Here is a 25,987-nt window from a genome sequence, read left to right as displayed (position 1 = left end):
ACAAAATAAATATGGAACTAAGAAATTCCACATAGCCTATGCTTAAGACTAGGAATGATTTGAACTGTTTAAAGTTAATTTAGCAAGGAGGAGCTAAGTTCAATGTAAAGAGGTTATTAATTCCTTACTTCCATTTTTCATTAATATATCTTACACTGTGGTTGTTAAATATCTATACCGTGTACGGGTTCTGGGAAGTCAGGGGGTAGGTTGTGGGGGCTCGGTGGGAGGGTGGGGGGGGGAATTATTGCAGGTTTGATTTCAAAGTAGTATGATTGCATATGTATATTGTTTTCTCTTACAACATGATATTCTCTATGTAATAATATACATGTGATTATATGTTATGGAAATGAATATAAAAATATTCTTAAAACTAGCTATTTTGAAATAATTCAAATATTCAAAATTTAATGAACTTGGACAATCCACTTTTCTGAGGAAAATTTGATGGAAAACATTGCCTTTGGCTGTTATGTTGGATGAATGAATTTTATATATGTAGGAACTTGTACACCTTGCTTTTTTGAATTAAATAAATTCCAATGCTAAAAAAAAAAAAAGACTTCCGCTGGGAGGGGCTTGCTGATGGAAGCTGGCCGTTACAGCTCTGGAATTCTGGTCACGTTATCTGTCAGATGACCAATCCATCAGCCATCTGACAGCTTGTTTACCTTTTTCTTCGAGCCAAGAAGATAAGGTGAGCCATTGTGCCAGGCAACGTGCCAACCAACCCTTGCAGTTCGTTTCTGGGAGGGGGGGAAGGCCAGCTGAGGGCAGAATTGTCTCTGTGCCAGGAATTCCAGCTGCGATTTGCAGTGCAAAGCAAACCCTCCCTTCCTCAGAACAAAATTTGATTTATTGAATCCAAGGCGAGCGGACCCTGTACACATGAACTGTTAATTGTTTGTATTAAACCTTAGCTTCATTTTTACAAGAATTCCTTCTGATAACTTACTTGCTAAAGAGACATTCAAAATGGCGCTGAGCAGCTTCGTAACACTGTTCATGCTTTGAATTTCTACAGAGTTTAAAACTTCAAAGGAAAGGAGTGATTTAATACTAAATTAAATAGTAACAGCTGTACAATTGGCCAGCAGAGATTTATTAATTGGTTGAAGAAGATTAAAACTTGGAATAGCTTCTAAGCAAAACCCTACTCAAAAGCCCCCCACCCTCCCGGTTCCAAAAAGTTCTGGCAGCTCACCCATCCCTGGCACAAAACGGCAGTCATTGCTTCCTCCCCCCACAGGGGAGCCACTAACTAAAGAATTTTTTCAGAAGGAATTGGCTGAAGCATTTAAGAATCATGCAGTTACGATGGAAACAAAATTTAAAGAAGAGATATCCGTTGCTCATAAAAAACTGTCTGATAAACTTGAGACCCGGGTTCAGAAGATCGGGGATGATATGTTGGGGGTTGTTAATTTATTAACAGAACATGTTTCAGGAATGGAAGACAGATTAGAAGATCTTAATGATGCCAATATTAATTTGGTATTGAAAATAGATGTGGCACAACAAAGTCAAAAATGCTGAAAAAGAAATTATTATGTTACAGTATAGACAAATGGAACTTGCACTAAGAGTAAGAGGTTTGTGTGAAAACAATCAGGAAAACTTGAAACAGATTCTTTCAGAAGCTTTCGATAGCCTGATGGGAAGGCCAGGGAGTAATTTTGATTGGCAAATTGATAAGGTTTATCGCGCTAATTCTTGGCTGGCGAGACAGAAGCAGCTTCCACGGGACATTGTGATCTACTTTACTACAAGAGACATCAGGAATATGATATTGCAAGAGTCCTATAAAACCAAGCTTCAAATTGGGGGTCAGGAACTGACTGTTCTGAAAGAGATAACACCTCAAATGCTAAGATCCAGGAAAGACTATGCCTTTTTAGTCAAAGAGCTTAAAAATCGTCAGCTACAGTTTAGATGGGATGCACCATTTTCGAGGGGCAAAGATACCATCTTAATTCAGTATGGAAAGCTTGAGATTTTTACCATAATATTTTGAAGGCCGGACATCCCGCCCCACCTGGACCTAAAGAAAGAGAACAAGAAGGACAAGATAGACAGCAAACTACACAATTATCAACAAGGATGGATCATCTTTCTCTCTCAGAAGTACAAGGAGCCATGGAACAAAGACCAAACCGTGTGATTACCAGACGAATGGATCAACAATTAAAAAAGCAACAATCACAACAAACACCTGTCACCGGCCAAGATGCTACAGTTACCAGCTTAGAAGCAGTGGGAGGAGCCAGACCCAAGCTTAAACTCCAAGAGGTTCATATGGCTCTAAAAAAGCTTCAGGGAACCAAAGATGACAACTAAGTTTCTAACATGGAACGTCAACGGATTAAACTCTCCACAGAAAAGAAAGAAAATATATCACTATCTTAAACAGTTCAAGAACGATATAATTTGTTTGCAAGAAACTCACATTAGATCAACTATCAAAAATATCTGATTAATACAAGATTTGGACAACACTTTATAGCTTCTGCTACGGAGAAGAAAAATGGTATAGTTATATACTTAAGAAAGGACATGAAAGCTGAATTAATTGAAGCAGATCCCCACGGAAGATATATTGCATTAGACCTGGTATTAGAAGGGAAAAAGACATTGCTACTGGGAATATATGCTCCCAAACAACAACAAGATGGATTTTATAGAAAACTTCATGCCAAATTAGTACAGTGGGATTATAGGTCTTGCATAGTACTGGGTGACTGGAACGGTGTTATGGACACTAAGAAAGATAAGAAGGTTTCTCATCCAAATACTCAAATGCGAGCGAAACTTACCTAAGTCCTTTTCGATATGATGGATGATTTCGAACTGAGAGATATCTGGCGAGAAAGAAATGCAGAAGAATATGTTTTTACTTTCTTTTCTGATAGACATCAATCCCTTTCCAGAATTGATTTCATATTAATTATCAATGACTTGCTTTCTAGGGTGAAGAAGACAAAAGATTTGTGCCAGAGTCTTATCAGATCATAATCCAGTTTGGATGGAGTTGGGAGGGGTGACACAAGCAAGAAGGTCTTGGAGATTGAATGAAAATTTATTCAGATATGAGAAATACATTAATGAATGTAAAAAATGGTTAACAGAATATTTTGTTTTTAATATGAATAAGGGCACATCTATGGAAATTGTATGGGATGCAAGTAAAGCGTATATGAGAGGAGCTTTGATAAATCTAAATAGATTACATAGACGTAAACAAGGGGTAAAGCGAAGAGAACTGGAAGATGAAATCAGAAAGAAAGAGCAAGAGTTAACTTTAAAACCAGGAGATATAAAGATTAAAGAAGCAATTACCATATTAAAAGACCAATTTAATATGTTGATCTCAGACCAGGTAGTCACTAATCTGTTATATGCAAAACATAATACTTTTTGTAATGCAAATAAATCTGGCAGATGGTTAGCATATCAGATTAGGAAAAAGCAAAAATCTCGTGTAACATAGCTAAATTCACTATAGAGGGAAAGAAGTGTTTCAACAGGGTGAGATTCAAAAGATCTTCCGTGAATTTTTTACAGAGCTGTAAAAGGAAGACAAAATTAATGGTCTAGATATAGAGAGATACTTGGACAAAGAAAAAATACCCTTAGTTAAAGAAGAGCACAGGCAAAGACTGAATCAACCAATAACTCCGGGGGAAATTTTACAGGTAATTAAGCAGTTAAAGGCTGGTACAGATGGCTTGACAGCGGCTTACTATAAAAATCTACAATTAGAAATGGTAGCACCTCTTAAGGAATTATTTAATAAGATTCAAACGGAAGGTAAGGTACTCCCATCCTGGAAGACAGCTTATATATCCCTGATACCCAAAGAAGACCAAGATATTACCCAACCAAAAAACTATAAACCTATTTCACTACTTAATGTAGATTATGAAATCTTTACTAAAATACTAACAAATAGGTTAATGTTGGTTATTCAACAATTGATTCATAATGATCAAACAGGTTTTATTCAAGGGAGACAAATGAGAAGTAACGTAAGATTAATTGTTAATGCACTAGAATATTTGGGAAAGAATAACCAAATTCCTGCCGCGTTCATATTTCTGGATGCTGAGAAAGCCTTTGATCGAGTTAATTGGCAATTCTTGTTGAACACACTGCAAAAAATGCAAATAGGAGAACGTTTCTTACAATCAATTAAAGCAATATATCAACAGCAAATGGCTCAAATTATAGTTAATGGAAGTTTAACAGACTCTTTTCAAATTGAAAAAGGTACAAGACAGGGTTGTCTCTTGTCTCCATTACTGTTTATTATAACTTTGGAAATATTGATGAACCAAATACGGGGCTTGGAGGACCTAAAGGGAATTAAGATTAGGCAGCAAGAATATAGATGTGTGCTTTTGCGGATGATTTGGTTATAATATTAAACCAACCATAGGAATCTAGTATGATCTTAATGAATATGATTAACCAATACGGTCAAATGTCAGGATTTAAAATAAATCTAGGGAAAACAAAAATACTAGCTATAAATATGAATACTAAACAAAAGGAAGAACTAGAAGGAATGATAGGATGTGAAATAGTTAAGAAGGTCAAATATTTAGGAGTTCATATTTCAACCTCAAACGGGAAATTATATAAGTATAATTATGAACCACTTTGGCATAGTATACAGACAGAGATGAAAAAATGGGACAAGTTACAGTTATCTTTGCTGGGAAGAATAGCAGCTGTGAAAATGAATATTTTACCTAAATTTTTATTTCTTTTCCAAATGCTACCTATACTGAAAAAAGATGTGAACCTGTTAGAATGGCAGAAGGGTATTAATAAATTTGTATGGGCAGAAAAGAAGCCGAGAGTAAAACTAAAAATAATGCAAGATATGCGTGAGAGGGGAGGTTTGAAATTACCCAACCTAAAATTATATTATGATGCAGTAGCATTATCTGTAATTAGTGATTGGATTGATTTAACAAATGATAGGATACTTAATATCGAGGGGTATGATCTGGTATATGGCTGGCATGCTTACCTGTTATACAACAAAAAAGTGGACAAGAATTTTAAAAGTCATATCTTAAGAAATGCTTTACTGCGGGTATGGAAAAAATATCAATATAAATTAAATGATAAGATACCCATGTGGGCAATTCCTAGACATGCAATAGAAAATATGAACATAGCCCAAAAATAGGATATAAGTACTTACAGACAGCTTCTTACCCTAGAAAGGGATGTATTACAACTAAAACCCTTAGATGTATTAAAAGAGGAAAAGGTAATTCAAACATGGTTCCAGTATGGACAGCTACAGGCCAGGTAGAAAACAGATCAAAAAATTGGTTTCTTGCAAGTCGAGGACAACTTATTTAAACAAATAAGAGATCAAAGTTTAATGCATATAAAGAGAATATACAATGTATTAGTACAGATGGATTCCGAAACAGAATTAGTTAAAGACTGTATGTTAAAGTGGGCTCAAAATATTGAAGAACCAATAATGTTGGATACATGGGAAAGAATTTGGGTAAGAAATGTAAAATTTACACAAGCCCAAAACTTGAGAGAAAAAATTTATAAGATGTTTTATAGATGGCATTTGGATCCTAAAAAGTTGGCTTTTATGTATCCGACTTTACAACCCAAATGTTGGAGATGTGGTTCTCTCGATGCTACATATTTTCATATATGGTGGACTTGCAAAAAGGTTAAGGCATTGGATGTTATCAATTTTCAATTCTTTTTTCCAATATATTTTAGACCAGCGTTTCTCAACCTTGTCAACTTGAAGATGTCTGAACTTCAATTCCCAGAATTCCCCAGCCAGGGAATGCTGGCTGGGGAATTCTGGGAGTTGAAGTCCAGACATCTTCAAGTTGACAAGGTTGAGAAACGCTGTTTTAGATTGTTTTTGTTAAAGATTTATACCGTGTATGGGTTCTGGGAAGTCGGGGGAGGGAAGGCTGGGGGGGGGGTTGGGGGGGAGGGTGGATCGGAGGGATATATATCAGGCTTGACGAGAGGTGTTAGATTTTAATGTAATTTGATTCCACATGTATACTGTCTTCTCTTATTTTTTTCTTCAAAACTAGGATATGTTAAGTATATTGATATGGAAGCGGAAATACACCAATGAGAGGAAGAGTGGGAAACAGAAGGGAGAAGAAAGATGGGAAGAGAGGGATAGGAGAGAAAGTAAGGGGGGAGGATGAGGATAAGGAGGAGTGGAATGTAGAGAGGAGAAGGAGAAAGGAAGGGGAAGTAGAGTAGGAAAGGATGATGGAGGGAAGATAGGAAATAGGAGAGAGGTAGAAGAAAGAGGTGTATGGAGAGCAGAAGAGCTAATAGGGGTTTTTAATTTTGGGGGCGTTGATGACAAGAGGAACTGATGTAATAATTATTTAATACTATATGATACTGGCTATGTATAGTATATATATGATTGTATGTTATGAAAATGGAAATAAAAATATGTTTATAAAGATTATGGCATTAATAAGACCTTCTTTTAACATGAGGCACCCTGGTGGACTTCCTTAGGAAAATAATCTGTTTTTAACAATAAAATCTACACAATAGTCGTCAATATTTGAGTTGGACCTAGGAAACTCCACCCTGTCCTCACTCAGCCATTTATCTCATTGGATACTCTGTTAGCCCATCCACATCCAGAGGATTGTTGCCATTTTAGGAATAAACCAAAAGGAGAACTTCAAAGACATAAGCCAGGATAAATATGCAATAGATAAATTAATGTTGATGTTAGGTTGTTTCTAGACCACAAATAGTCATGCTAGTGCTCATACACCAAACATTTATGACATGAGATCAGAACTGACATTAAATTTTATTTTATATACTGTATACCTCATTCAAATGGGAGATCAATAGATATTAGTCTTCTCTGAAGACTATTTGCTTGGAGACCAGTGAGAATGGACTGCTGAGTGAGATAGGCCAGGGGTTTGATCCAGCAGAGCACTGCTTACGTTTAGATTAAATAGAGCTCATGTCTCCGTGTTTTACATAATGAAGAAATGTGGTGTGGAAATCAAAAGTCTTGGTCAGCGAAAAATTATTGTATGTGTACAATTCACTCATCCAGTTGAAAAGGAGACAGAAGCTGGTTACTCAGTTTTCATATATGAGAAATATTAACCTGAAACTTAGTATTTCCAAATCTGCATCAACAGATATGCCCCACCCAGAATTTTGTTAAGAGGAAGGAGTAGACAGAAAGCTGAAAGTCCACAACAGAGGTGAAAAAGCAAGTGGATTGGAGATTGTATATTCTGATAACTCTGCTAAAGGAAACAGAAGTGACTAAGAAGTACCATACAATAATATCTCTTTTGCTGTGTTGTAGGTGGGCCTCAAGTCAGAGATGGAAAGCTTGGAAACCAAATCTATGAAGCCCTCCAAACTGGCGGAAATTGAAGGAATCCTAATGGCCAGAGAAACGTTAGAAAATTGGAATCTAATAAGTGGCTTTCAAGCTCGGCCTGATGACCTTCTTCTCTGCTCTTATCCCAAATCAGGTAAAGAGGAGTTCATGTGAATTATTGGCAGAGCTGTGGGAGAAGGAGAACCAGGAAATGTGGATAGCCACGGCAGCTGGATGAATTCTCTGTTTCCTATAGCTTTTCTCCTTCCTTCCTGCTAGGAACCACGTGGATACAGGAAATTGTGGACATGGTCCAACATAGAGGAGATGCACAAAAATGTGCCTGGGCACCCATTACTGAGCGGTGCCCCTAGATAGAACTTTTCCCTCCAAAGCCCATGCCTTCAGGTGAGTCTCTCAGGCACAGAGGGAAAAAAGTAGAATTAAACACTGTACTCTGCAACATGTGGATGTGTCCTCTGACTTTGCAGGCTTTGAATTGGCATTGGCAATGCCTTCCCCACGAACCCTCCAGTCTCATTTTCCAGTTCAACTCCTGCCAACTTCCTTCTGGGAACAAAAGTGCAAGATTAGAACTGGGGGGGGGGGGGGATTCAAAGATCTGAAATTTATTAGAATTATCGGAGGTGATATTGAAAGATTTGGAACTCTTTACTCAGGTGTAGGGTTTCATTGTGTAATGCTTTCCTACCTTACAGCACAGCACAGGCACTCCACTTTTTCAGAATCCCCTCAATCTAACATTTGTTCTGAGGTGAACAAGATCTGTTTTCCAATCTGGTACTTGTTGGACTACATTGCTCACTACCCCCATTCAGCACAACGTGGTAATAGGTGGCATTTGCATTTGAAGAATAGCTCAGGGAAACAGGAATTAACTATGTTTGAACAGCCCAAAATTTCTAAATGTTTTGCTTCTCTCATAAACATTTCACTTGGAGAAGATGATGTCATTGAACCTAAGCTGACTCATAATTTAATCTGATGCACATTTGATCTTGGAATCAATTTCCATTGCCAGGGTTCTGTTCTACATCATTGTCGGACCTGCCACAATTTAAACCTCTAAATAGAAATGATGCTTGGCTCCATTTGTTGAAAAAAATATAGTTTATTGGAGATCAAAGACTGAACTGAGAATCGTGTGCCAAAATCCTTAAATTCTACTTTTACATCCTTTAACTCTCTCAGATTGCCCATCCTGATATAACTAATCAGGTTCAAGCAATGTGTTTCCATAACGATTAGTCGAAGCGCAGTTTGGTATGCGGCCTACTCCTTTTTCCAACTGGGTGACCTTGAGGCAGTGTCTCAAGGAAGCACAGTGTTTACTTTCATTTCCCCAAGCATTCCCCACTTCAGAGCGGTGAAGAACAAGGTGGCAGCTGACCAATGGTGGGTTTCAAAATATTTTAGAACCTATTCTGTAGGTATGACCAGTTTTGTGGGAGTGGCTCAGTGGTCATGTGACCAGGTGGGAGTGGCCAACTTGGAAAATGTGGTGAAAACAATGCTCTTGCTTAGCAACCAAAATTGTGGAACCAATTGTGGTCATAGGTTCTCTTCCTTTCTTTCTCTTTCCTTCTTTCTCTTTCTCTTTCTTTCTCTCTCTTTTTCTTTCTATCTTTGTCTTTCTTTTTTCTCTCCCTCTCCCTCCATTACTTCCTTCCTTTCTTATGTGTGCATCTCTGTCACTTTCTTTCTTTCTCTCTTCCCTTCCCTCCTTCCTTCCTTCTTTCTTTCTCTCTCTCTCGTACTTTCTCTCTTTCTGTGTCTCTTTCTTTTTTTCTTTTTCTTTCTTTCTTTCTTTCTTTCTCTCTTTCTTTCTAAATCACTCTAACATTTGATGACAGCAGTCACAAGTTTAGGGTGAATTAAGTCTTTCTCCAAAAGGAGAAAGACTTGTTGGATTTCAATAAAAACCTCTGGGTCAGCATCAAGCTAACGTTTTGACTTTTATCCAGAACCCAGCAGCTTCAAAGATTTGTGACAGACCATGTCTCTCCAGCTTAGATTTCCCAAATAGTCCTGACAACCAGGAAACCATGGGTGTGTGCCTCCTCTGAACCCTCAGCCACCCTTGGTACTACAAGAGGACTTATTGATACTCAACTATCATGGGCTTTGGGAGAGTGGCCACCACAAGGGATGGAAAGCAAGCAAGGCTAGGAGGCATCAGAAAGGAAGACTAGGATGAGGGATGTCTATGGGGATTCTTGGTCATCCAGGATATCCCAAAGATATGTTTTTTTCCCCAAGAGGCAGCTGGACTTTCTGCTTTTTCTTCGAAGATCTTTCATTTCTTCTCCAAGAAGCTTCTTCAGTTCCTCCAGAAGCTTCCTCAGAGCTGAAGAAGCTTCCTGGAGAAGAAGCAAAACATCTTCAAAGAAAAACCAGAAAGTCCAGTTGCCTCTTTGAGGGGAAAAAAGCACCTTTGGGAGAAACGAATGAGGGCACCCAGTCCTAGCCTGGGCCCATCGGGTCCGGGCATCCAACCCAAGGAAGGACTCAACCCAGCTTGAAAAAGGGCCCATGCCCCACAGCCAGCCAATCTGCAAAAGTGCGGAGGTGGGCACGGGGGAGGGAGGTGCATGTCCCACATTCAAGTCCAATCACGCCCAAGTTCCCCCAACGTAGTTCCCAGACATGGGGGGGATAAGTGGGTGGGCGAGGGATAAAAGTTGTTGGTATGGCGTACCCCCTCCCCTGCAAAAAAGCATCTCCACCTTTGCATCAGGCAGTTTCTTCAACCCTCGGCTGCGCTGAGCTTTTGCAAACCAAGCCTGCCCTCAACTAAAGCGGGTGGGTGGGCAGCCGCCATTGCTACTCATGTTGTTGCCGAGCTCATGAAGAGCCATGCTCATGCTGGCGAACCAGAGGGCAGGGGGAAGAAGTTTATCTTCTACCTTACGACCTCCTCTCCTCCTCCTTTACCCAAGATGCAGCTAGCGGGGAAAACCCCGTGATGGCCCAGGGCCAAGATGCCCCATTTTAAAGTTGAGCCCTTTTCTGTGCCAACTGGAAAGGGGGCCTAAGCAACGGAGGAAGTGGAGAGCCGGGAGGAAGAAGGATGAAACCCTAGTGAGGGCTGACTGCCACCAACTATAAGCCAGGTTGATCAGGGTGGTGTACTGCTGCCCCTCGTGCTGTGCTTTGCAGCTGCCGGAGCCCCGCATGGACCTCTTATGGGGTGTTGGGCAATCTGACCCTCCAAAAAAGACTGACCACCTTTTGCTGCGGTTCTTATGGCTTGGGGGGGGGGGTTCTTTTAAAAAACACCTCTCCAGACAATCTTGAAAACCTGAGAGGTTGCTTTGGGAGGGGGACAGACAAGCAGCGTCATTCAAGATTGTCTGGAGAGGCATTTTTTAAAAGAAATCCCTGAAAAAGCCACAAGATATGGAGAGACGGGCGGTCTTTTATCAGAGGGAAATCCCCAGAACCAGGTTGCCCAGCGCCCTGAAAAGATCCGCGCTGGGCTCCAGTGGCTGCAAAGTGTGGCACGAGGGGCAGAAGCCCCCGAACCCAGCAGGTAACCTAAGCAAAGGAGGAGACAGAGAGCTGGGCAAAAGAAGGGGAATGCTGCCCATCTGCTGCCGCTCCCAAAGCAACCTCGCAAGTTTTCAAGATCCTCTGGAGAGGCGTTTTTTAAAAAGAAAATCCTGAAAAAGCCGCAAGATCTGGAGAAACAGGTGGTAGATATTTTTGGGGGAGGGGAAATCCCCAGAACCAGATTGCCCAGCACTCCAAAGAGGTCCGTGCAGGACTCTAGCAGCTGCAAAGCCGCAGCATGAGGGACAGAAGTCCCCAAACCCAGTGGGGCAATGCAACTCCAGCAGTAGTGGCATGGCTTCTTGCAGCAGCACACTGTCCTGATCAACTTACCTTATGGAATCCTCTGCAGCCTGTTCTGCATGGAGTCAAACAGGCCACCCTTGCTAGAGTTTCTCCCTTCCTCTGCCGAGCTCTCCACCTCCTCCTTTGCTTAGGCTCCCCGCTGGGTTTGGGGGCTTCTGTCCCTCGTGCCATGCTTTGCAAGCATGGTGAGGTGGGGAGAGAGATCAAGTGGCAACTGGGTGGGGGGAGCGAGAGGCAGAGATAGGGGAGGGAGTGTTCTGGTACGGTGCCACCGGATGAATGGGTACTAAAAGGCACGCTAAATTTGATGAATGGGTACGCACGTACCATACCGGCAGAAACCCACCCCTGCAGCTGACATATATTTGATATGAATTAGGGCATTTTCCCTTTTTCCCTTGATTGTTACAAAACTTCTTAATGTTGTTGCATAGTTTGGGTAATGAAACATTTGCAAGAAAACAAAGACCACAAAGGATTCCGCATTGTTATAATACTTTGTCCATAACAAGGTACATAAATCTGGGAACTCATTCTGCCCTCCTCACCAAGGTTGCTCTAATGCTAAATCATTTGCCTGGGAACAAATGAATGATTAAATTAAAGCTCTCTAACTTCTAAGTAACATTGGACTTGCTTACTATCTGGAAGGAAGTTCACCAGTGGTGGGTTCCACCCAGTTTGGCCCGGTTCGGCTGAACTGGTAGTAGCTTGGCGGCCTGCCATGTCCCCGAACTGGTTCTGCCAGTGGTGCTGTTGGCATTGCCATTTTGTTTTTGACTTCTGCGCATGCACAGAGCAATTTTCATTGTACTGCGCATGTGTGCAGCACGCATCAAGCACATGTGCGGCGCATCCCTGAGTGAACTGGGAGTAGAGGCTGCCACAACCCACCACTGGAGTGCAACCAAAGGCCCTGACCCATCAAATAGTCCCTGTAAATTGAGTTTCCATCAACTTATATTCTTCATAAGTTTTATTTTCACAGATCATTTATGTAGCCAGAAATGCCAAGGACTGTGCTGTCTCCTATTTCTATTTCCATCGCATGCTTAAAACATTTGATGATCCAGGAAAGTGGGAAGATTTTCTGGAGAATTTCATTGCTGGGAAAGGTAAGTAGAAGCTATTTATGTAAAGAACAAAACTTCTTACCTGCATGTTTTAGGGGAGTAGGTGATCTTGATAACCCTTTCATTGAATTTTATAACACAGGAGACAAGTGGAACTTTCTGGTTAACAACACACATGGTGAGGAGTGAACAACTTCTTGGAAAAAAAAGATAAAAATACAGGAAAAGCCCATGTTAACTATTTTCTAGATTTACAGTTTGGGAATATGGCTGAAGCAGAGTTGGATACTATATATCATTTTCTAATTTCTAATATGATTTTTTTCTTTTTTTTTCTAAAGTTCCTTATGGCTCATGGCTTGACCATGTTCATGGTTGGTGGGAGGCTAAATACCATCATTCAATTTTGTACCTCTTTTATGAAAACATAAAAGAGGTAAGCATCTCTCAGACATTTTTATGTACAGACATATTCAGGTGGTATTTTCCACTAAAGAGAACCTTAGGGCTTCTAACTATTAATAATCATAAAATAAGGGTCGCTTTTTTTTCTACTAATACTTTTAATAGTGATTTTTAAGGGAAAAATATAACTCAATTTTATACATTTTGAAAATCAAATCCTATACATTATGATCAGGTTTGAATACAGGCCTGTTAATCACAAAATGCACATACATACCATCCATAAAGCAGAAGATTGGCATCTGAGTAGCACTGTAAAAAAAGTGTGGTTTTTTTCCAATTGCAATCACTTGCAGAACCCTGGGATTCCACGCAATCATATTTGAAAATGGCTATAGATTGCTATAACAGATTTGGATTTCAAAGGGAAAAGCTTAATTGTTTTTTGTTAATTGTTTTTCCTCATTCTTTCCACTGGTCTATTTTAGTCCATCACAGCAGTCCCCAAACTTTTGGGTGCCCTGGACTGATTCTATGGAGAGCATTTTTCTGTGGACCAGCTGGGAGTGTGATTTTGTGGTTACGCATGTGCACAGATGGGGCTTTGCTTGCTTCCTGGCAGGCCATTGACTGATGTTGGTTCATGGACTGGGGGTTGCGCATTCTGAGCATTTGGTCTATCACAAGTCAAAGAAAATCTGACTGCCTTATTAATTGGACAATGTAAACATGAATGTGATTTGGACAATGAGAACATTATTTTGGGAAAAGCTGAATGAGTGGAATGAAAAGTTCCTAATGATGCCAACAAAACACAAGGTGTGAAGAACACACAGAAATATGTTCTCCTCAACAAGACTTTCTATAAGATGGGACTAGATTCTCACAATCTAATTCGTGTCATGTCTCGTTCTAATCTTTATTTTCCTTCCCAGAATCCAGCTAAGGAAATCCAGAAAGTAGCTCAGTTCCTAAACATAGAGCTTTCAGAATCAGTCCTGGATCAGATTGTGCAGCACACCACGTTTGAGAGCATGAAAGGCAACCCAATGACTAATTACTGCGACATGCCTTCAGTTATCATGGACCAAAATGTGTCACCCTTTATGAGAAAAGGTGGGAGAGTAACTAGCTGCATCTGATGGGAAGGGGAATGTGTTGTGTTGTGTTGAGCAGTTGGAAAAGTATAGTATATTGTGGACCAGAATAGTTCCCCAAATAACTAGAAAGAGGTGACAAAAGAGCCTCGGTGGTGCAGTGGTTAGAGTGCAGTATTGCAGGCTACTTCTGCTGCCTGCTGCCTGCCTGCAATTTGGCAGTTCAAATTTCACCAGGCTCAAGGTTAACTCAGCCTTCCATCCTTCCAAGGTGGGTAAAATGAGGACCCAGATTGTTGGGGGCAATAGGCTGATTCTGTAAACTGCTTAGAGAGGGCTGTAAAGCACTGTGGAGTGGTATATAAGTCTAACTGCTATTGCTATTGCTAAAATTAGAAGGACTTCTTAGCAGTCAAATTGGTTGAGAAAGAGTGCAGAAATTTGTTGTGTCAGAAGAGTGTTTCTCGGCCTTGACCAGGCTAGGTTGTGTAGAGTTCAACTCCCTGAGGTCTACACATTTTAACATGGCCAAGAGTGAGAAGCACTGGGTTTAAAGAAAAAATGCTGGAAATTCAGATTGTTGAGGTTTTTCCCTTCTTTCTCTAAATTGTTTTACTCATCACTAGGCACCGTAGGGGACTGGAAGGACCATTTCACAGTGGCTCAAAGCGAATGGCTTGATGAAATCTGCACTCAAGAACTAGGCAACACTGGCCTGAAGTTCCGCACAGAGCTATAAACAGACCTTCAGAGTGCCTTCAAAGAAAGAATTCTTCATCAACTAATTTCTACTTGAATTAAATAAATAACTATGAATTTGCAAGCAATGGTGGAAGGTCCTTTTGTGATGGGTGGGCTTGCCATTTTATAAGCCTTTCCCTTGGAAAGGAATTGCCCTGAGATGAATGGAAAGAGTTAACCTCATAATCACTCGCTCTGATGATGAGATAAAGAATGAGTACATTTTATTTGAATAACCTTGTCCTTTCCCCAAAGATGTCAGAGAGGCACACACAATTTGCACTTTACTCTTACATAAATTCAGCTTGTGCATTATGCAAGAAAAAAAAAGAGTAAGAAAATAAAGATATAAATTATAACCAAACGTAGCATCTCGTTCTCTCCATGTCTTGATCAGATTTCTGTTGGGAGAAAAACATGCGGCAAATGGCCATTATCTACAAATCTTACTAAATTAATCTCCAACTGTTACTCTGTTGGTCCTGCTAACTAAACAAACACTCATTTAACAACATTTTTTCAGCCTTTTGAAGTTACAACAGCTGCTGAAAATGTGGTACTTCTGACCTTCCTCAGTTGTCTAAGCACCCACTTGGTCTCATAATCACAATCTGAGCATTTGGCAACTGACATTTACACTAACGGTGGTTGCAGAGTCCCATGGTCACCCGAACGCCATTTGACACCTTCTCTGCTGGCTTTCCACAAGCAAGGTCAATGGGGAAGCCTTCAGGGAAGGCTTGCTTGTTAAGTCACATGTTGTCTTGGTAAGTCATTCGCACCGCCTCCCGCTTGATAGAAGTCACTCTGGGCTCCACCATGGTCAAACCTTAACCTGTCCACTAGCCTGCTGGTAAGCTGTCTGTGAATTACTATCGAAGAGAATATCTGTAGCTCAGGGTTGAGGTCCTTGGTGCTTTCTTGAGCTTGGTGGTTTTCTTGCATTAGCAAATTAGGTAACATTATCAGTGCTAGGAGGGAGTGGGGTTTGCTCTTACTTTAAAATACCAGCAGCTTGTCCTGACAGAGTTAGGAATGTTTTGCTTTTTCATTTATAATAAAGTCCCACTCTTGGATTTGTTTTTAATAGTCTGTTAAATATTTGGAGCAAACTTGTATTCTGGTTCAAGTTAACAGAAATTAAATCATCATAGGATTTAAAACTTTATGACCGACAGCTATAAATTACATGATCAAGGGTCACAGCTCCAGGTTAGAAATTGGAAGAATCTATGTTCTAGTCCCACCTTAGGCATGAAAAGGGATTGGGTGATTTTGGGCCAATCAGTCGCTCTCTCAGTGCACAATGTCAGGCTTGGGTGACAAACCACTCGGTCAAATCCTGTTGCAATAGATTGACGTTCGCTTGATTGGGAAAAAGTGAACCCTGCACTTGCAGGAGAAACACTAGGAAGGGCGGGGGAATCATAGGTATTTGAGGTAAGAACTGACAGGGATTTCCTTTCCTTTCTTTTTCCCTTCCCCCTTCCCTTGTTCTATAAACCTAAAAGGTGATGCAGCATGGGATATGACAGGAAAGGGGCAAAATGGCATAGGCTACCAGATCTGCCCTGCAAAAATCTGCATATGCGCTTTATGGCAGGAAATTTTCCACATTGCTTTCCTGCCATCTGGTGTTCATCTGAAACTGTGCAGCTCATTTGACAACTCTTAGATTGTGGCTCTATGGCATTTGGGGCAGAGGAGGGAGAGGCAAGCAGAGCCCTGGACTTCAGCCGCAGTTCTGGAAACCATGTTATATATTTCAGAATAAAATGCTTAGGACTGTGTTCCTAATCCAAGGTAGGCATGTCTTCCAAAGGGAAAAACAAGGATATTTAGGATATATATTTCAAATTGCAACACAGAAGAAGCCCAGAAGAGGCTTACTCAGACCCATGGCAGTTTAACTCTTTCAGAGTCAGAGACTTCATTGGAAAACCCTGGCTTAAACACTGTGTGAGAAGAAGCACACGCCCTGCATTCCTGCTGGCACACCCACAGATCACTTCAGGACAAGAGGCAGAACGCTCAAGTCAAAGGAGGACATCAGACGGCCTGAGAGACTAAGTGGAGAGTTGGTAGGTGCTATGACTCTACCGCCAACTGATGGCACCCACGAGAACAGACCAAGGGGACTGGTGCCTGAGGCTGGTGCTGGGGCTAAAATTAATATTTTCCCTTTTTCCCATCAGAAGATGGACGTTCAGATGGGAATAGAAGCTATGGATCCTGCATCCATCAAACGCTTACAGTTGGTGGAGCTTGAAGGAGTTCCTCTACCTGAGACCATAGTGGAGCAATGGGATGCTATAAGGGGTTTTAAGGCTCGACCCGATGACCTTCTCATTTGCACGTATCCCAAAGCAGGTAAGTATGATCAAAGGAGACACGGGATATAGGTACAGAGGGGTATAGAAATGGAGGGAGAATGAGAGCCACTGGGTTTCCTCCGTAACTTGTTGCCCACTGAGACAACTAGGCACAAGAGCAGTTTTTCCCCAAACACCATCACTCTGCTAAACAAGTAATTCCCTCACCACAGTCAAACTATTCATTAAGGCTGCATTACAATTACTATTATTCTTCTCATAGTTCCTAGCACCTATCTCCTCCCATTTATGACTGCAGGACTGTAACTTGTTGCTTGCATCCTAACGATTTATATTGATATTGATTGTTTCCTGACAGTTTATCAGCATCCTATGACTGTCATTGTATTATACCTTATGATTTTTGAAAAATGTATCTTGTCTTTTTATGTACACTGAGAGCATAGGCACCAAAGACAAATTCCTTGTGTATCCAATCATTCTTGGCCAATAAAGAATTCTATTCTATTCTATTCTATTCTACTCCACTCCATTCCATCTCTTGCCCCTTTCCTTCCCAGGGACAACGTGGATGCAAGAAATAGTAGACATGATCCACCAGGAAGGAGATCCTCAGAAATGTGCTCGGGCTCCCATCTATGAACGGATGCCATTCATAGAGATGTGCCCCCCCATACCCATCCGTACAGGTAAGGAAAAATAATTGGCTCCGGAGAGATTGTGAGCCAATGGGAAGTGCAGATCTGAAGATACCATTCTAACTTTCCAGGTTTTGAAGAAGCAGAGGCCATGCCCTCTCCACGCACACTCAAAACTCACCTGCCAATTCATCTCCTACCCTCTTCCTTCTGGGAGCAGAATTGCAAGGTAAGGACTCCTGACTGATGTATTGAGACCTGAGGGGGGGAAAGGACTTGGATAAGTCTTGGAAGATACATTGGGCTTTACCACACTCTAAACCTCTGGGATTGCAAGCCACTCCAACAGAGAATAAACCTGGTTTGCTTTGGTTTACTTGATCCTCATATTGTTTATGAACTATAAGCTGGGAGAGTGGGGATTCTTGAGCCTAGGGTTAAGGGTCAACTTTTCAAATGAAGCTATGCACGTGAATACCCTTTGCTTGGAAACAGAGATGGCATAAGGCAGAGGTGGCCCTTTTATGACTTGTGGACTTCAGCTCCCACAATTCCTGAGCCAGCCTTGCTAGCTCAAGAATTCTGGGAGTTGAAGTCCACAAGTTGAAGGCCTTGGTTCCCCACCTCTGGCATAAGGAGAAGGAAAATTCTCATTTATGGAAGTTCTAGAGCAGTTAGAATTTGGTTTATTTTCTTTCACCATCAGAGTTGCTATCTAGGAATGCCGATAGTGTGCGCTGCATCAGAGGCACATGGTTTTCTACTCTGGTTGAAAAAAAATCCCTGTCATAGCTAATTGTGCGTATAACTTTGTTTGAAGCTCAGTCCTGCAAGCTAAGTTTGTAAAACACAGAATGGATGCAATTAATGAGAAAGTTTGCCCATGACCCAGCTTGTAAGTTTGCCGCAATCAATATATGTCGGTGTAGATCTGCCATGAATAAGTTGGCATTTTATGTCTTTAATTATTAGCTAAGGAGATCATGGATGATAATCTTTAGCTCAGAGGTTGAATCGGGCTGACCAAGAATCTGCTCTTTCCTTCTTCTTGCAATGCCTCAAGTAAAGCTGCTTGTTTTACCTCTATCTCCCAACTATGACAATACCTACATTTTCAGAAGAGGGCAACTTTTCTACCTTTCCCGAAAAGGGGGACGTTGTTGACACAAGGCGATCAAAATCAAACAAAACACTTCTATTGTGGCCAGCTGGAGTGCTTGTTAATGCAGTCTTCCTTGGGAAGAGATACTTCGTAGTTGTTGCTTCCTTTCTGAAACTGGATGATGTGATGTAAAAGTTTTGCCCCCATCTTCAAGATAATTTGGTCCATGCAGATGGAGTGGGGGAAGGAGGCTTGTTTGGCCCAATTCTTTCTTTGTAGCACAAGGCAGGAATGATCGTAGTTTTTCAGCAAAGTATTAGACAAAACCCCTCAAGGTATTTGAACCATCAAAGTTATGAAATGCAAACCAGAAGTTTGTACCATCTGATAGATTTGCAGTTGAATAGAAAATTGTACCTCTTCAATAGAAAGTGAAAATATTTATATTGATGTATATCATGTATGATGTATGTATGTATGTATGTATGTATGTATGTATGTATGTATGTATATGTATGTACTCCTAGCACAGGTTGGCAGAATCTGGGACAAGTAATGGGAGCTGTCTCTGTTACACAACGCTAGGATTCGAACCGCCAAACTGCTGACCTTTCTGATTGTCAAGCTCAGTATCTTAGCCACTGAACCACCACTTATATATTTGTGTGTGTTATGTATATATAGAAAAGCTTGGGAGCTAGAATTCCTTGGTTTTCATCCTCAATATTTTATTTGCCCAGATTATTTACGTGGCCAGAAACATCAAGGACAATGCCGTTTCCTATTTCCACTTCCATCGGATTAGCAAATTGATGCCAGAGTCTGGAAATTGGGATGAGTTTCTGGAGAAATTTGTTGCTGGAAAGGGTGAGTAGATATTAGAGGTACTAAAATGCCAGCGAGATATAATTAATTGTGCTCTGTGTGAGCTTGCAAATTCTTCATTGTTTCCTTCCTAATAAACAGCTGTCTGTCTGACTGACTTTCTGTCTACCAATCAACAGCTTCCCCAGGCAGGTGCCCCCCAAATGTTTTGGAGTCCATGATTCCCCTTCAGTTTGGAGGGTCTCCAGTTCAGAATGCATATATTTGCACATGCATGTGTGTGTGTGTGTGTTACAAAACAATCAAGGGTCCTGTCCTTTTCCCTTCTACATTTTTCCCTCTCCCCTAGAGATCCTAGAGAAATGAAGAAGTTCAAAAATGACAACAGCTACTGCTAGATAAGGAGATAGGAGACAAGCAACAGAAGGAAAGGAACAGTAAATTGGCACAAAGAAAAGGGGGGGGAAGGGAAAGTGGATATTGGTTCAGTGGCTGGATCACAGCAGGCTCACGATTTATCAACCTCTACTAAGAGATGGAAGGAAATGTATGCTGAATTTAATTCCTCTAATTTCTTTTTATTTTATTTTTGCAGTTGCTTGGGGCTCCTGGTTTGACCATGTTCAAGGTTGGTGGAAAGCTAAAAATCGTCACCCAATTTTATATGTCTTCTATGAAGACATGAAGAAGGTAAGTGGTTTGTTTTTGGACTCTACACCTACACACCACACAAACATAAACATATCACAATTCCATCTCATATGTACATCTCAGTATTTATCTTTATTCTTTATAGTTGATTCTGACAAGAAATTCATCAATCTCTTTTGAAAGTTCTGAAATCAGATCTTTTGACACACACAAAGCAAGCCCTGGTTGGCTCATAGTAGCAGTTCAGTGGATTATTGATGGCAGATCAACAACTTCCCAGCAATATTTGAATTACCCCAGCTACGCACCTAATTCATCCTTTTTATATCCCATTATTGAAATAGAATAGAATAGAATAGAATTCTTCATTGGCCAAGTGTGATTGGGCACACAAGAATTTGTCTTCAGTGCATAAACTCTCACTGTACATAAAAGATATAAGTGATAATCATGATCATACCATGTTTTCCCAAAAATAAGACAGGGACTTATTTTCTTTGACACCGAAATAAGCGCTTGGTCTTATTTTCGAGAGGTCTTATTATTTTTGAGGTGCAAGAAGCAGCGAGCATGGTCACCTCGTAGTTGCAAATTTTCAGGGAGGGCTTTTTTTCAGGTGAGGGTTTATTTCAGCACATGCGCTCAAAAGCCCAATTATCCGGGAAGTCCTATTTTCAGGGAAGTAGGGTAGTCATCATAAATACATTCATCATGAATCATAAGATACAACACTTAGTGATAGTTATAGGATACTAAATAAGCAATTAAAATCATACTAGGAAACAACATAAAACAATATGAATTATAAAGATACAAACAAGGTTATAGTCATTGGGGGGTTTCTATTTTTTTTTTCCTACCGGTTCGCTCGTGTGCTTGTGTGTGTACATGCACAGAAGCATCCGGGCAGGTGGGCACAGCCTCCCACCGCCGTTACTACTGGTTTGCCTGACCTTGGCCGAATCAGCAGTAAATCACCTCTGGTTATAGTCATAAGTAGAAAGGAGATAGGTAATAGGAAGGATGAGAAGAGTAATAGTAATACAATCTTAGTAAATAGTTTGAGAGTGTTGTGGGAATTAGTTGTTTAGCAGAGTGATAGCATGCAGGGAAAAATTGACCTTGTGTCTAGTTAGTGAGCAATGCTCTATAGTGTCGTTTTGAGGGTAGAAGTTGAAACAATTTATGCTCAGGATGTGAGCGGTCTGCAGATATTTTCACAGCCCTCTTTTTGACTTATGCAGTATACAGATCCTCAATGGAAGGTAGGTGGATAGCAATTGTTTTTTCTGCCTTCTAATTTATCTGTTGAAGTCTGTTTCTGTCTCATTTGATTGCAGAGCCAAACCAGACATGTTACAGAGGTGTAGATGACAGACTCAATAATTCCTCTGTAGAATTGTATCAGCAGCTCCTTGGGCAATTTGAGCTTTCTGAGTTGGTGCAGAAAGAACATTCTTTGTTGCGTTTTTGTGATGAAATTTTTGATGTTAGGTGTCTATTTTAAATCTTGAGATAAGATAGAATCTAGAAACCTGAAGGCTTCTACTGTTGATACTGTGTTGTCTAGTATTGTACGAAGGGGTGGTATAGGAGGGTTTCTCCTAAAACCTACCACCATTTCTATGGTTTTGGATGTGTTTAGTCCAAGATTGTTCCTGCCGCACCACAGGGCTAATTGTTTAACCTCCCATCTGTATGCAGATTCGTTGTTGTCTCAAGACCAACCACTGTTGTATCATCTGCAAACTTCAGTACTTTAACAGAGGGATCTTTTGAGATGCTGTCTTTGGTATATAGAGAGAAGTAGAGAGAGCACACAGCCTTGGGGGCCCCTGTGCCAATTGTACAGGTATCTGATGCGATTTTGCCTAGCTTCACCTGCTGCTTCCTGTCTGTTAGGAAGCTTATGGTTCACTTACAAGTGGGGTCAGGAACAGCTAGCCGGGCTTGACCACACTTCTAATCATAATTATAATCAGAACATTAAGTACTTAAGAACTTTCTAAGGAGGCTAAATGGAAAGACACTAAAGTTTTATGAGAGATTTCCATATGTTCTAAGAGGAGTTATAATACATTTTATGGCCTCTTGAACGCTATCCCAGGAATAATATCTTACTTGCATATATTTTGGAGGTATAAATTATTCCAGAGGCACTGTCTTATTATCCCTGTATTGGTGTCTCTAATTGTTTTATTACTTTCTTGCTGAATCACAGGGGACACTGAGGGCAAATGTTTAGGTAGGGATGTTATTTAAACTCGGAGCTCTTTTTTTATAAATATGCTTTGTCGGCCCTTTCCCTTGTTTTATAAGAAGGACCTCATCTCAATACGACTGCTCAAAATATGGGTATTCTGTTCCAGTACTGATTTGATTGGATTCAGCTAATATTACAAAATCTAGACAATAGGTATGATGCATAAACATATAATATCCTCAAGCCTGATTTTAGCCTATTTCTTCTTGTTCTTTATGATTTTGAAATAACCCAGTAGGAAAGGTCTACTGGATCTCTAGGCCCTAGATGAGGGGTCTGCAAACTTTAAGACTTGTGGACTTCTACTTCCAGAATTCCTCTGCCAGCAGCGGAATCATGGGATATGAAGTCCACTAGTGTTAAAGCTGCCAAGTTAGGAGACCTCTGCCCTGAAGTAATATACTCTTTCCTCATGTTTGGCCTCCATGTGTTTCTCTCTTTCTCTCCCTCCCTCCCTCCTCCTGATGAATTAGGGTAGTTCCTGGATTTCACACTGATTGCTGATTGTCACGTTATATTGATAGTGAGGAGGTTCTTTGAATTGGCATTACTTTATAAACCAGTGGTATCTATTCTTAGAGGTTTAAGATTGGGCAATTGGGAACACCTACATTGCTTATCGGATATCTAGATGACTGAAATACTGTTTTATCTTTGTTAGGGTGGGGTGGGGTGTGTTCCTAAAGACAGTCTGGAAATTATCATTGGTCCAGAATGAAGAGTATAGGAAATCAAAGCAACTGCATCAATTCCCTGGGAGGATTATTAAACTACAAAAATACAAAAAACAAAACATCATTAGTTATCACCTATAGCTGAAACCACTCACACAATTTTAAATAAACTAGAGCCCATACTGGACAATGATAATACATTTTCCCAGTGATATTTAACCGCCGTAGACTAACATGGCTACCCTACTACAATATCTACCCCAAACAGACTTCCTAGCCCTCTTAAATTTTCAGTGGGACCATTTTTGCAAGTGCCATGAAGGATTATGTGGCACCTCAACAGCTTATTCTGTCTTTCTCATGATAATGCCTAAACTACAAAGCATGCTATTGGAGATGAGACTTACAATTTAAGAAAGGACTTAAGATGTTTATTTTTCCCAGTCATAAAACAACTGTTTTATAATTTTTAGATGTATTTTAATCCTTTTATTCTACATTAGGATTTGTCAATTACCTAGAACCAGTATACCAAGCAATGATTAAAGATGAGCAAAAAAAAAAAAAAAGAAGTGCAATGATATTTTAAAGTTAGCCTTTGAATCCTGCACAAACTGAAGAATTTTATTCACAATCTTATTTTTCTGCCTAACCTCATAGGATCCAGCCCGAGAAGTCCAGAAGGTAGCCCAATTCCTGGGATCAGAGCTCTCAGGAGCAATTGTGGGTGAGATTGTGCAACATACAAAGTTTGAGAGCATGAAGACAAATCCAATGGTTAATTACAGCACCTTGCCTAGTTTCATTTTAGACCAAGACATTTCTCCATTCATGAGAAAAGGTAATATTGAGAGGGTGAATTTGATTCTGGTCTCATGTTCTGTTAAATACAGTAATGAAAACAAATGCCTTTAGGTTTATATTTAGAAAGGGGCCATTAATAGAATAGCAATAGCATTTAGATTTATATACTGCTTCACAGTGCTTTATAGCCATCTCTAAGTGATTTACAAAGTCAGCATGTTACCCCCAACAATCTGGGACCTCATTTTACTAATCTCATGAGGACAGAAGGCTGACTCAACCTTGAGGCAGTGAGACTTGAACTGCAACCAGCAGAAGTAGCCTGTAATACTGCATCCTAACCACTGCGCCATTATGGCACATTCCTGCAGATGCTATCTTCAATACTAAATGCATCATTATTGTTGGCTGTTGCTTCAGAGTGAGCATAAATCTCTCTACATGCTCAGATATGCTTATTTTCTTACTTATAATACCAAATGTCAGGACAGTTAACTCTCCGAGAAGTGAATTCATATTAAGAAGTATTACAAGATTCAACAAAATGCTTATATTAATGACTAGAAGATATACAGTGTTATTGTCTCTCACTGTGTGTGTGTGTGTGTGTGTGTGTGTTTATACATCCTATTTCACAAGATCACTGCTTTAGCAATTGAAGTTGCTAAAGTTGAACTATTACCATCTGGCAGGATAATAAAAACAAGGACAAATAGGCTGAAAAACAGCTTCTATCATAGGGCAGTAACTATACTGAATTCTATGGTATAGTGCAAAATTAATGCAATATCATGTTTTCAATTCAATTGTATAGAATGTGAAAGATGTGTGTTTGTGTTTTATTTTTATTGTTATAATGTACATTGAAGATGGTATTTAATTTCGGTATACAATGTGCAATGACAATAAAGTAGACTAAACTAAACAAAAGTTGCTAATCAATCTAATCAGTTAACTATTATTGCTGTATTTTATATTCTGCATTATTTACTTTCCTTCAGGCACTGTTGGTGACTGGAAAGAACAGTTCACTGTGGCTCAAAGTGAACAGCTAGATGATCTCTGTGTCCACTTACTAGCAGATAGTGGCCTGACATTCCACACCCAATTGTAAACCTGTGCCTCTCACCACTTGGAATGCTGACTATTCCTTGTATTTAATAAAATAAACTGCTGAAAGCAAGAGCAAACCAAACTATGTGTCTGCCTTTTCTTTTAATAATCTTGGCATTAACACGAAAATGAAAAGAAAATGAATTTATTTTAGTTTCTCTGCTACTTCTATTATCTCTGTTTACTTTGCAGAAAAAAGTACCAACCACATAAGTTGACCAGTAATGTTTAACTTACAAGCTTGCAAACTTAGGATCAATCAGATGGACCATTTAAACTGTACTTTTTCCCGTTTGATACTCTCTGAATGTACTGCTATTCCAAAGTATTGGGGTGATCCACATTGAAGAATGTGAGTTCACATCTGTTAAGAGTTTTTAGCCTTTTTGTGCCATGGATCTTTTGGCAGCCTGGTAAAACCTAAAGACCCTTTCTCAGAAAAACACACTTAAATACCTAACATAAAATACATAATTATAGATTGTATCACAAAGGAACCCAAATTATGTTCAAATAGAGGTTCTCAACCTGCAACCACAATTGGAATTTGTACTTCTACTGTAAGTCATTGTAATTGTAAATCAAGTTGGACCTGATTTTATGATCATTAAGTGAATCCATGGTACTTGGGTGAATCCACTGTGGTTGTAAGCATAAACCTGTTCTTCTGTATGGGCGTTTGGGCTCAAACTGCAACCTTAACATGCCGTAACCAGTGGTAAGTGTAAGATGGTTGCCAATCACCCAAATTGCCATCACATGACTGATGTGATAGTCATAAGTGTGAGTATTGGTCATAAGTGCAAGGAGAGGGCATAAGTGGAAGGAATGGAATTTTTTAGCACTGTCATTTGAATGGTTACTAAATGAATGATTGTGAATTGAAGATGCATATTTGAACCAAGTATCACATTGATCTGAGATCCTGAATGGATTTTATTTGTAAAAAAAAAAAATCATATTATGCCAAGAAAAGTCTTCATGAAATTCAGGTTAGTG

At 40.0% G+C, this 25,987-nt stretch overlaps 1 protein-coding gene and 1 pseudogene across 7 annotated transcripts; both read left to right on the top strand.

The window, feature by feature from the left end:
* LOC116521060 overlaps positions 1-14,671 on the top strand; it is a 35,121-nt pseudogene extending 20,450 nt beyond the window's left edge.
* Positions 14,672-14,939: 268 nt separating this feature from the next.
* LOC116521057 (sulfotransferase 1C2-like) lies at positions 14,940-25,070 on the top strand. Of its 7 annotated transcripts, none has more exons than XM_032235669.1 (9): positions 14,940-15,438; positions 16,505-16,666; positions 16,781-16,955; positions 17,479-17,607; positions 17,688-17,785; positions 19,399-19,525; positions 20,079-20,173; positions 23,732-23,912; positions 24,877-25,070. In XM_032235669.1, the coding sequence occupies exons 3-9, from the start codon at positions 16,784-16,786 to the stop codon at positions 24,987-24,989; spliced, it is 915 nt and encodes a 304-aa protein (XP_032091560.1). In that variant the 5' UTR covers positions 14,940-15,438; positions 16,505-16,666; positions 16,781-16,783; the 3' UTR covers positions 24,990-25,070. The 7 variants fall into 7 exon arrangements, with proteins under 7 accessions (XP_032091560.1, XP_032091563.1, XP_032091561.1 ...); XM_032235672.1 differs by having other exon boundaries at positions 16,491-16,666; XM_032235670.1 differs by lacking the exon at positions 14,940-15,438 and adding an exon at positions 15,557-16,025.
* Positions 25,071-25,987: the final 917 nt, after the last annotated feature.

Source organism: Thamnophis elegans, chromosome Z, assembly GCF_009769535.1.
Source record: "Thamnophis elegans isolate rThaEle1 chromosome Z, rThaEle1.pri, whole genome shotgun sequence".
In the NCBI taxonomy this organism is placed as follows: Eukaryota; Metazoa; Chordata; class Lepidosauria; order Squamata; family Colubridae; genus Thamnophis; species Thamnophis elegans.
This window is presented reverse-complemented; position numbering and strand designations above follow the sequence as displayed.

What these genes read in the sequence shown, in the direction of transcription:
- LOC116521057 (XM_032235669.1), top strand. Translation starts at nt 16,784, where the DNA reads ATGGACGTTCAGATGGGAATAGAAGCTATGGATCCTGCATCCATCAAA. An exon ending in TCTATGAAGACATGAAGAAG is followed by an intron (nt 20,174 to 23,731) that starts GTAAGTGGTTTG and finishes CTAACCTCATAG; the next exon opens with GATCCAGCCCGAGAAGTCCA. An exon ending in TTCTCCATTCATGAGAAAAG is followed by an intron (nt 23,913 to 24,876) that starts GTAATATTGAGA and finishes ACTTTCCTTCAG; the next exon opens with GCACTGTTGGTGACTGGAAA.